The following is a 12,315-nucleotide window of genomic DNA, read 5'->3' as shown; positions in this document are numbered from 1 at the left end:
AGAAACTTGGCAGATAAATATTGCTTCTCGCTGTGTAAGGATGGCGTTTGGAAACAGGCCTGTAAGCCGTCCTAGACTGAGGAACAGCAACAGGGACTTCTCTGAGGTCGTTGCTGATGCCTTTCCATCCTGGCGTTGTGTTTCTAGCAGCAAACTGCCTGAAAGATGTTTCCATGGAGGTGGCTACGCTGCTCATGGTCGGCTCTGTCGTCTCTTTTGTTATATCCTGATCCTTAGAGCTTTAAAACTGAAATATGTGACTTTTAGCCTGACTCATTGGTGGTTTCAGTCCATTTTGAACATACAAACAGCATATAAACCAAAGTGGTCCATAGCACTTCAGCTGCAGCATTTTTTCACTCCTTTGGTTTCAAATAATTAGTTTTCCCTCTGAGCTCCTCTGATGTTGGTCCATGTCTTTCCCTCAGACCGTCAAACGGCGGCCAGGACTGTCCCGGAGTCAACTACGAGTACCAGCTGTGCAACACAAACGAGTGCCCCAAGCACTTTGAAGATTTCCGAGCTCAACAGTGCCAGCTTCGCAACTCCAACTTTGAATTTCAAAATGCCAAGCACCACTGGCTGCCTTATGAGCATCCCGACGGTAAGCCAGGAAAATGTCAGCAGATTGAGTGAGATTCTCAGGGCAGTGGAAGCCCATCGCTTTGGTGATGTAGCTTTTGTCTGAACAGGGGAATTACACAGAGCCTTTGCAGAAAGTGTTCACAGCCTTTAAACTTTTGTGCATGTTGTCTCACGATAACCACCAACTTCCAATTTCAATGTGTGGGAGAGCAGAAAGCTGTGTGTGACTGAGAACTGGAGGGAAAAAGATGAATAGTTTATAAATTTATTCCTTCCCCCTGAGTCGTAGAATTACTAGAACCAGCTTCTGTTGCCATTACAAGTTGTATTTGGCTGATTCTGTGGTTGTTGCGTTCCTTCGCTGCCAGTTTAGATCGTTGATCTCTAATATTCCCTTTGGTCTTTACAGGCCAGCTGTTTTCTAATTAGTTTTCTTCTGAAATCGATCAGTTGCTCTGGAATTTGTTTCCAGATATAAGTGCAAAAGGAGCTGCAGACATATAAACTTTACGCTTTTTAGATTATATTGTAGCGGTCCAAGTCTGCGTCTTGAAAACGCGGGATAAATCCCGGTTGTTTCAGGAAGGGCATCCTGTGTAAAAACTTTATTAAGTCTCAAATGGAATGACTTGCTGTGGCGACCCCTGAATAAATGACGGACTTTTTTATTATTTGACAATATTATATATTAAAAAAAATCACATTTCATTTTTCTTATAGTTTACAACTAGACACAACTTAGTGTTGGTTGGACACATAAAATCCCAGTAAAGTAAAGTTTTTCAAAGTCAAAGTATCTTTATTAGTCTCCCTTGGGAGAAATTTGCCTTGGATACAAGGATCAGCTGCACTTTACTACATATTCAGTCACTAATAAAAGGAGTCTCAGTAAAATAAGAAATGAATATACAATAGTAATAAACAAATATATAATAGTAACAACAGTTCATGAATCACAGTCACATTTTTTAAGGTTTGTAGTTGAGAACCCAGTGTATTCTCTAAATAGACTCCTGGTTTTCTCATGAATACTGAATACAAATTCAGGCCACAGATTTAGTTGTAGAGTTAAATTGCTAAAAACTTTTTTTTCACAGTAATAGACCGATATATTCAGTCTGTCGCATTAAATCCCAGTAAAATACATTATCATTTGTGCTTGTAATGAGACTCATGCTTTCCTTTGATGTTTTTTTTATGGCTTATAAATTTTAAATGTTTTGCTGCTTTGTAGAATTTAAAGGCAGCTTTAAAATTCACCTTTTGCTTCAAGATGATGGGTTACTATTTTGCTACTGCAAAGAACTGCATCGTATATAATTGTCTGTTCCATGGCAGAAATTGCTTTTATCAGACCTCGCTTTATGACGCTCATGGCAACTTATTACGCCTGAAATGGTCTGGTTGTTGAAAGCAAAGTTTAAAATCCTCAGAGGGAGGGAAGGACAGCAGACAGGAAAGTGGAAGGCCATTGTTCCTTTGAGAACTGGGAGCTTTTATGAAGTCTGTGCATCGTTTAACAAAAGAAAGTCTGGCTGGTTTGGACATCAGATTGGTTGAGATTGACCCAGCTTTGTTTGTGAGTAAATCCAAAGTTAGGGGAACCTAATGTTGGGCTTGAGTATCTGTATATTTCTCTTTCTTTTTTTTGTTCTTTACCCAACTTTCTGCACCATGAGCATGCATCTGCAACTTTTTTATTTTTATTAAATCACGTTGGCTGTTAGTTTTAATTAGCTATAATAGGTGAGAATTTGCACCTTTTTCCCTACTTCAGGCTGCCATCAAACACTGTTTTTTTTTTTTTGGCTGTTTGAAAGGCTTAACATGACAGAATTTCATGCTGCTGCTGTGTCAAATCTACATTATTCTACGTGGAATTGGTTAGAGCATTCTGAGATTATTGTCTACCTGGCTCCTGACACATTATTTTATCTTATTACATGTCTGGCAGGTCAGCTTGTCTCAGCTCGTCTATCAAATCATCTTATTTTATCTATATGAGATGGGTTAGAAATTAGGTAATACTTTCAATTTTGTCTTCTGTTGTGTTATTTAAAATAAATTAACTTGGAATTAAGTAGACCTGGCTGGTCCCAAAAAGCAATAACTTCACAAACAATATGCAGCAGGAGAATAGTAAATAATACATTTTTTAAGTGTGCAGCTTTTTGATGCGATTGTTTTGCAAATATGTTCCTCATTATCAAAGAAAACATTTGCTACCTATCTGTGTTTAAAGCGTTATTACAATTATTCAAATACGCGGTTGTTGTTTTTTTAAAAACAAAATCAGCTTAATTAAAATAAATACAGTGCAATACACACAATTAGTAGACACATAATGGTCAGACAACTTTGGCTGATTCTGATTTTCTTTCCAAATTTCTTTAGATTTTGATCTAACAATGCAACTAAATGTAACAAACACTGACCATAAAGCAGAGGTGGTAGTTCTGAATCAAAACGAAAATGAATATATTACAAGATTATCTCCTATTATACAGGTTAAATGTAATCATTTATTTGTTTACAGTTGCATCTAAAATAGTATAGTGTGTGTTTGTATTTTTCTCCTTTTACTCTCTAATCCCTAATTATGCCTAATTAAAATCCAGCCACCAGATTGCCTTCAGAAGTCATTGAGTTCAGTTGTGCTTAATTTAATACAGTCCAGCTGTGCTGTGAAGGCCTGGGAGTGATGTTGGAGAACATTAGCGAACAGGTGGCCATTAAAGGTAAAAGTGGCTATAAAATAACATCCCAAGCTCTGAGCCTCTTCCACAGCTCGGTTCAATCCATCATCTGAACATAGAAAGAGTATGGCACAACTGCAAACATTGCAGGACATGGAGTCCACCTAAACTGACAGGCTGGGAAAGGAAAACATCCATCTGAGAAGAAAGCTTTAGATCAAAGAGTATGCATGTGCTGGGAGGGGCAAGTCACAGTTCAGATGTACATACATATGAGAATCTGAGCCAGGATTTTAAGAAATGCCATACAGAGAAATCTGCATCAACTTTAACTGTGTAGCAAAAGAAATAGGACATCATTAGATATGTGAAGCTGGTAAACACACCATGACCTTTGGGAATGTAATTGCAAAGAAAGGTGATTATATAAAGTAATGAACGAGGGAGGCCGAATGCAAATTTGGGCCGTAATTTTACTTTTTTTTTTTTTAAATAAATTGATGCAAACTATATTTTTCACAGTCGATCACATAAAATGCCAATTAAATATATAAAACTTTGTGGTTGTGAAGTCATCAAATGCAAAAGAGACAGTATAATTACTGTATAATGGCCCCATAAAACCCCCATCATACCGCTGCGTATCTTTGTTGCTATTATAATATGCAGGAAGGTTCATGGCTTAAAAGGATATAACTGCGAGAACATTATACTTTGGAAAATAAGTTTACTGCACAAGGGCGCCACTGCTGCAAAGTTCACATGAATACTAATTAAAGGTGACAGCAATCAGCACACCATAATCTCTTGCTACACACTGCAGAAGCTTTGTCTTCACCGATGAAGATTGACTAATTTCTACATGCCGAACTGACTGGCATGGCAAGAGAATTGGACCCTAATTTTAATTAAGTATTTTTTTTTTCTTTTTTGGCCAATTGCAGGCACTCATGCACTGTGTGTTGAGCATTGAACTTTTAGAAAAAGATCATCAGCTAATCATTAAGTGTGGAAAAAGAAAAACACAAGACTATAATTTAAGTAATTATAATTACTTAATTATAATTTTATAAATATAATTATAATCATAATGAATGTTGGTGTTTTCCAACATGCACTTAATTTTATAATATTTTTACTGATGTAAAGGGCTTATTTAGCCTTACGCCTTCACAGAGTTCTGATTAATACGAGAAACAGAGTGACAACTAGTTAGCATCAGGGGGAAAAGAGAGCTTCAGTAAACCATCTGTCCATGCTCTATATCAGCTTTATCCTGTTTATAGAAACATAGGGTACATCCAGACAACACTATTCATGGTGAGAACATCAAAGAGATGCACAGAGCAAAGAGCTATGCGCACACATCCAATTAGGGGACAATTTGCCTATTACCAGACAACACATTAATGGAGAACACAAACCCTAATGTACTTCCAGTCTCCTTTTTCTCTACACATTTTAAATATGCATAACAAAGCCTAAGTGTCTATTTGCTTATCAAAGAAGTAGAACATTAATAATGTTGAAATAGTATAACTAGAAGAGAAATATTTAAAGTGAATACAGGCAAAAAAATGGTCTGGGTCAGAAAAAAAACTTTCTGAAGCTGCCATGGCAACCTTGATCTGTAACTGCATACAGCTAAACGGTATTCAGATGTTCACAGCATGGATTTCTGTCACAGTGCGGCTACAAACAGTGCGGCTGATATAATTATACATGTTTTGATTCACACACCGTTTTTTCCTGATTCCCATTGTTTTATCCATCTAGCATTTTGAGATTCTCACCAGGATTTTCTGACAGCTTGAAGGAGGGGCTGAGACCGTCAGAACCCCGTCATTAGGCTGTCTGTGAAGCTAATAACAGCTAGCGTTGGCTTGTGTTGTCCGGGAGGTTTACAACTCCATTGATGCAGATACAGGTGCTTTAATGACCTTTTATGTTGTTCTCATTAAACATCAGTTTCCTACTGTTAGCTTAGCATGTAGCATTGTTTGGCATTTAGGAGACCTATCTGTTCCCTGCTGCTGGAAGAAGTGCAACAATTTGGGCAGATGTGATTGGGTCAGTGGGGAAAACTCTGCGGAAAAGAAGCCCAGGAATCAGCCAAAGTTCTAATTAACACATAATCAATACAGAGGGAACACTGGGATGAGGAAAACTAACTAAATACCGGAAACAAAATGTGAACATCATAAAACTCTAAGATAATGAATATAGTAAATGTTAAAAATGAAGTGAAATACAAGATTAAAACAAAACTTAAAACCAAAATGGGGACCCAGGAAGGATGAGCTGTAGTCAGATGAGACAAAAATATATATATTTTTTGTCTCCGTATAAAACGCTATGTGTGGCAGAAAATTCACTCAGCACTTCACCCTAAACACACATGGTGAAACAAGATGGTGGCAACAAGTTAGTTCCTAGTTAGATCGTAACATGAGAAAATATCAAAAAATACCTTTACAGTGATTTTATATTGTTTTTTTGTTAAATGACCCTACTTTCATGTGGAAGAGAAAATGCAGTCCCTTAGTAACCAGTGTATTGTTCCTATGTCAGCAGTGAGATTCCTCGCTTCAGATGTAGTAAATAGCGATGTGACGTACAGAGACTCGTGATAATAAAAATACCCTTAGAGTTTCCTGAGGGAGGATTTTAGGAAGGCTCTGCTGGTCGCTGGGAGACGGACAAAGTTTTATCAAAGTGTTTGTTATGCTGTCAAATAAAAGCTTGGGATTCATTCATTGATAAAAAGGAATTAATGATCAACAGAAACAAAAATAAGGTTTATAATACATTAAGGAATAGGAGAGTTTAGAGCTTTTCCAGTAGATGACCAGCACAGTTGTGACAGCACATTTTTTGGAAAATAGGGTAGGAACATTTGCTTTGACACATTAATATAAATTTCTGTTGTATTTAAAAAAACATAACACTTTTTTACGTTTCGTGTTAAAGTCGTTACACAAAACATAGCGGATGAAAGAATATCTGAAAATATTACTGGGCAGGAAGCGGCTGATTGTTGCATGTTTGTTTGAACCGATCACAGTGATCGAAGCGCAAATGCATACATTCTGTGAGCAAAACTCCCTCTGGCTTCATGGGTTGAGTTATCTTTAAATGGTAAATGGTAAATGGACTGAACTTATATAGCGCTTTTCCAGTCATGTTGACCACCCAAAGCGCTGTACACTATAGCCACATTCACCCAGTCGCTCTCACTAACGCACACACATTTATACACCGAGACGCAGCTCGGTAGGCAACTTGGGGTTAAGTGCCTTGCCCAGGGGCACATCGACATGTGGCAGGGGGAAGCTGGAATCGAACTCACAACCCTCAGATTGCCAGACGACTACTCAACCCACCAAGCCACAGTCGCCCAGATGAAAGTCATTTTAATGTGTGAGCGTCACACAGCAACAGTGTGCAGAGCCGCTCAGCTCTGCTGTTCACCATCATATCAGAACAGATCTGAATGTGCTTCTTATGCGCAAGGCTTCTTTGGAGTAAGAGAAGCTACGAGGTTTTGTTTAACAATTTATTTCTGAATGCAAAGATTACCGAGGGAACTTTGAATCATGTCTCCCTGGAAATACCTGCGCCACGCCCGCCGACAGGGGGGGACAAACGGGTCAGTTGTCCCGGGCCCACGACAGAGGGGGGGCCCAAAACAGACCCTCTGATCATTAAAATGGTCAGTGTCAGTCAGCGCAGCAGTCTGTGTGTCCCGTCTCTCTGCTGCTCCCCCTCCTCTCTCGTACATGGCTCAGTGGCGCCAGCCAATCAGCACGCAGGCTCACTCTGGCCCGCCCACTCAGCTTCTCTTCACTCAACACACACAAAACCGCGCAGGCCGCGGCTCCTGTTCAGACCGGGAGAGAGACCGCACAGCGGAAACGCAAAAAGAGGGGAATAAGCGACGTTTGGCTTTATTTTAATACCGTAAATTAAATCAAGCTGTATGTTTTGTGAAAAGCCGGTTAAATGCAGTGGAAACACAACAAATTTATCTAAGCACGTGAAAAACCATGAGCAAGCAAACGTCGAGAAACAGAAAAGGAGAAGAAACTTCTCTCACTGCTCCGACAGACCCACAGACTGACGTCACTGACTGAGGCGATTCAGTCCTCCAGAATACATCCAGGTAGATCAGAGTGGTCATCTTCAGCAGCACTTCATGTTAACTTTCAAAGTAGATATTATCTATCATATGCTACTGGAGCCCACAGAGAAAATATAATTAAGACATTTTAAGAACCTTTTAAGAAGTACATATATACTATTAAAAAGTTTTATTTAGCTAATCCTTTATTTATCTCACGACGGGGAAATTTATAGGATTAAAGCAACAGGCAGGTGCACACAACACAGACATAATTAAAAAAGGATTGAAAAATATATGAGGTGGATTAGGAAGAAAAAAACAAACATAAAAGTATTATTATTATTATTATTATATAATTGTAATGATAGAATAAAAATCACAAAACCCGAAAGGTCAACAGTTTCATGATACATCAAGCTAAAATGTCAAAAGTATCTGTGAATGTTGTGCGTTTAATGGCAAAAAGAAAGCCTTTCTCAGAGATTCAGAGGGCAGAGAATTCCCAAAGTATCTAACATATTCTACTTCCTGCAATGGAAGGGGAAAAAAATTGTTAGGGACTGGCTAATATACAGCAGGTCAAAAAAGGCCATATTTTGACTGCAGTGCTTCTGTTCTCTGATGAAGAAAAGATCAACTAGTGCACTAAATTCAATAGATGGGTTGAAAATATCCAGTATAAAATACAGAGATTTCCAGGGCATGAAGTATACATGTAAGTTGACTTTTGTGTGTGTGTGTGTGTGTGTGTGTGTGTGTGTGTGTGTGTGTGGTGGCGGCAGGTATGGGGGGGGGGGTGATTGCTTTTAAAATGGGCTAATTCTGGACAGAATATACTCTGTTTTGCAGAAAACATTATGTAGCAGTGGGGGAACTGAGAGAGGTACAGAGACACTATTTAATTAGCAAGACAGGTTGAAGTCTTATGCATCTGGTGGTCCGAGGGCTGTTTGTTAACCGTGCCTGCAAGATGAATTCTGGCCGTATTTGTGCGTTCAAACACACGAGGATTCATCTTGTAGCGCTCTGGATTCAAATATTTGTATCTGAACCAACAACGGTTCAGGCCAATCACATAGCAGTATTGAGGTTTAGAGCGGGACATAACAGTTCAATGAAAGCAAGAGTGGCTGAGCCCACAGCCGAACCAACACAAACGTGGCAGCGCAGGAGGATCCAGGCATAGCTGCTGCTAACACATCTTTTTAGTGAGAATCCACAATTTCTTGTTTGATAGTAGCGAGAAGTGCCTTAACCAGTTTCCCTTGTTGTGGTTTCTCATGACGTCTGCTGCTTACGTTTTAATTTGATACTGTGATTGGCTAAAACCAACCTTTGGTAGGCGGCACTAGGAGTGGCTTTGCTCCAATCAGCTTGGAGAGTTCTGCTGATATTACCTTCTTTCCCCAAATGGATTCACATGGAGCCATTCCAGGTTGATAATGTGCAGAACGAGAGCGCTACACATTATCCATCTGGCTGGGCGGGTCAGGCCGGGGGGGGCTGTTTGCGTGACTGGTGTGCTCTGATTGGAGAATAAGAATTACATAGAAAGGCAACCCACATAGAAAATGAAACTGTGTTCTGATCTTACCGTTTTGGAGCAAAGCAGCAAAGATGACCGCCCTGAGCGGGTGCTTTGGTTCAGTTTTTACTTTCACACGGCCTCGTCAGTGCACAACAGACCATTATACCCCGAAAACCTCGGAGCAATGGAATCTGTTGTCATGGCCCCTTTAACAATTTTCAACACAAAGCGCTATATAACAAATGAGACATGGAGTGTATCTATTTAGCTGTTTTTTGGCCAACCAGGCTACTCAGAGTGCTTTATAACATAATCTGTCCCCTCATAGATTCATAGAGCATTTGCTGAGTGTGCTCAGTTAGCAGGTAACCTGATACACCATGGTCATGGAGATCAAATATTATGCATCAGGCATATAATGGCAAACAGCATTTTGTTTTGAGTATCTTTAAATACTTAAATCTACTTATGGTAGAGTAGGGCCCTCAAAACAGATTTAGCTTTGGGCCCCCAAATGTCCAGGGCCCGCCCCACAAATACTTTAAATCTCTCATCAATAATGCACTCATGCAAATGCATGTGCAAGCACAAACAGGAAACCCTGGCCAAGTTTTCCTTCCCTTATCTACTATATAGTGCAGATCATAATTTCCTGAGAAGCCAACATCCACCTTGCTGTTCTCAACCTCCGTCCAGGGATCAGAAGTCAGCATGAAGCAGCTGCTATGAGCTTGTTAGTGAAAACCAGATGAATTCTCCAACGTGCTTATCGTACTGACTGACCGACTAATCCAAAAAAAAGTCAGTCTAAAGGCATCAGCCTGTCCTTTGGCGGTCCCAAGCTAATTTTGACATCCTCCTCCTGGGAATTTTGTTCTCACTCAGCCTGAAAACAGATGAGTTTATCACATTTGAAGCCTGTGCTTCCTCAATTTGCAACTCTTTTTTTAATAGGCTCTGTGAAAACTTCAGTAAACCAGGATTTAATTTTCTATTCAGGTAAATAATTTCCCAAATAAAATAACAATTCTGACAGGCAACACAGGCATAGAGCGGTTGCAAACATCAAAAATAAAAACACATGAACAGAAACCAATGTTGGTGAAGATTCTCAGTCATTCAGGACATCGTCAGTCCAAAAAAGTTAAAAAACAAAACAACTGGACTTTTTTTCAAAGTCTGAAGACGTTTTGCTTCCCATCCAGAAAGCTTTCTCAATTCAAAATGTCTGGAGTAATGTGGCGTTCCAAGCTTTATAGCAATGCCTAACAAAGGCCTTGTAATGACTTAGATAACATGCAGATTCAACAGAAACAGGTCCACCCCTTAGTAATGGGGAGTCGTTAAGGTCGGTATTGGCCTGGTTTACAGAAACAATGTTCTGATCACCTGGAGGTGAGGATTTAGGTGATAATTGGAAGGAATCAACCTGTTTTGTAAGTTTTTGAGAGTTGGAACCTAAGACCTCCTCCTCTGTTTAAGGTTAATTTTTCATCTCTTTACGTAAATACCTTCCTTCTCGCCCTTTCAAACCATCTGTCTTCTTTGTCCAAAATGTGAACATGTTGGTCCTCACAGAGTGTCCTTTGTCTTTACACCCCATCTACACCTTAAGGACAAAGGCACCTTAAGAACCAATCTTTCTGATTAAGGTAACAGTGTTTAAAGGTGTTGTTGTCCTATGAAGTGAGCGACTACCTGTTAGCCACATCAGTCCACAGAGACATGAAAACACCTCAGGAATCATAATCTGTCTTGTCATTACAACATTTTCCCAACATTTTTCTAACTTTTTAAGAGCCAGCTCAAGTCTGCTGTGAAGTTCAGCTTCTTTTGGATTACACTAACACACTTCATTTGGTTAATCTCACATCTGCCAATGGGGCAAAAATGCTGCAGCACGACTTTTAACTAAGGCGTACGCACAGGTTTAAGCACATTTTACCGGGTTTGAGTTTACTGGCTGCCCGTCCATTTTAGGGTCCATTTTAAGATGATTTATTTTCTTTTAAAGGCTTTAAATGGCCTCACCCTGCTCTACATCTCTACGCCCTGCGTGCCTCCTCCTTCTCTAAGGTCAGCTGACTTGTTGCTCTGGTCAGGACAGAGAACCCGGCGTAAGCTCAGAGGGAACCGGGCTTTCTAGCCGGTCTGAAACTCAGGATTGACCTGCTGCTGAACATTAGGCAGGCATCCTCTCTGGCTATTTCTAAATCTCCTTTTTTTTAAACGCATCTTTTCTCTCTGGCTTTTAACACTTAGGAAGGTGTTGGTTTTATGCCAGTTTTATGTCCCTGTATTTTACTGTTTTATTCGTTTTGAATTCTAATGGTTCCATTGATGTCGTATTGCTTTTATATGTCCAGCACTTGAGCCTCTCTGTTTGTTTTAAGTACTTTAGAAATAAAGTTGGAGTGGACTGGATGTCTCTGAGAGGAATACCTTTAGAAAAACAACTGTACCTGATTCAGGCATATTAAAAACAGGATTGGAAAAGGCAGTTATGCACATAAAAACATGAGTGGGGCAATTGCAGTTTGATCTTGACATAATGTAGTGTGTTTTTCAGTTGTTTTTTTGGCACAGCTCTCTGAGCTCGCTGGTGCAGCCCTAGTTTCAGGTCCTCCAGGTTAGGAATCTCTTGTTTCCCTTGTTTCTGAGGTTTAAAATCTGCTCAATCTTATAATAAATCAGGCTAAGAGTGCCTTAGAGCGCAGAGCTTTGAGCTGATTAATTATAAGCAAACTCAACGATGTATTTAACCCAGCACGGGGTGTTTGATTTTAAATATAACAAGTTGGAGAAGTTTTGAGCTAATTGCCTTATCAACATTTGTTTTAGCAGCTTCCTGTTGCGTTATACTCCCAAACAGAGCTTTGCTAATGTCACTTTAGAGGGCATTAATTTCTCTTTCCTATAACTCTCAAACAAATGTTTTACCTATCTGTTGCCTTTCTCATCACTGTGAGGCTTTTAGAGATCCCAGGAACCAGCTGCAGCAGCACCAGCAGACATTTTTGATGAGTGATTTATTTGAATCCAATGCTCTGTCCTCCCAGCTAACAGGAGATGCCACCTGTACTGCCAGTCCAAGGAGACCGAAGACGTGGCGTACATGAAGCAGCTGGTGCATGATGGGACGCGCTGCTCGTACAAGGACGCCTACAGTATCTGTGTGCGCGGAGAATGTGTGGTGAGGATGCTTTTTAGTTTTTTAGAGCTACATGGTTTCTCCGTCTTTAAAGCTGCAGCAGGTTACCGTCAGGCTGTTATAATTAAGATGTTTACTCAAATTTGTGTTTTACAAAGTAGGAAAACATCGTGATTTGGAAAAGTATTCCCTCACAGAACAAAATGCGAATGAAAAGTTCATTTTGGCGAGA

General features: G+C 39.8%; 1 protein-coding gene across 3 annotated transcripts in view; it reads left to right on the top strand.

Moving 5' to 3' along the window:
- adamts3 (ADAM metallopeptidase with thrombospondin type 1 motif, 3) overlaps positions 1-12,315 on the top strand; it is a 230,747-nt gene that overhangs the window by 168,857 nt on the left and 49,575 nt on the right. For all 3 annotated transcript variants that reach the window (XM_036144383.1, XM_036144382.1, XM_036144381.1), the window contains exons 13-14: positions 429-604; positions 11,992-12,125. In XM_036144383.1, the coding sequence (XP_036000276.1) occupies positions 429-604; positions 11,992-12,125 (310 nt within the window). The remainder of the gene's footprint in view (positions 1-428; positions 605-11,991; positions 12,126-12,315) is intronic.

This window comes from Fundulus heteroclitus, chromosome 12, assembly GCF_011125445.2.
Source record: "Fundulus heteroclitus isolate FHET01 chromosome 12, MU-UCD_Fhet_4.1, whole genome shotgun sequence".
In the NCBI taxonomy this organism is placed as follows: Eukaryota; Metazoa; Chordata; class Actinopteri; order Cyprinodontiformes; family Fundulidae; genus Fundulus; species Fundulus heteroclitus.
Note: the sequence above shows the minus strand (reverse complement) of the source record. Positions and strands in the feature narration are given on the sequence as shown.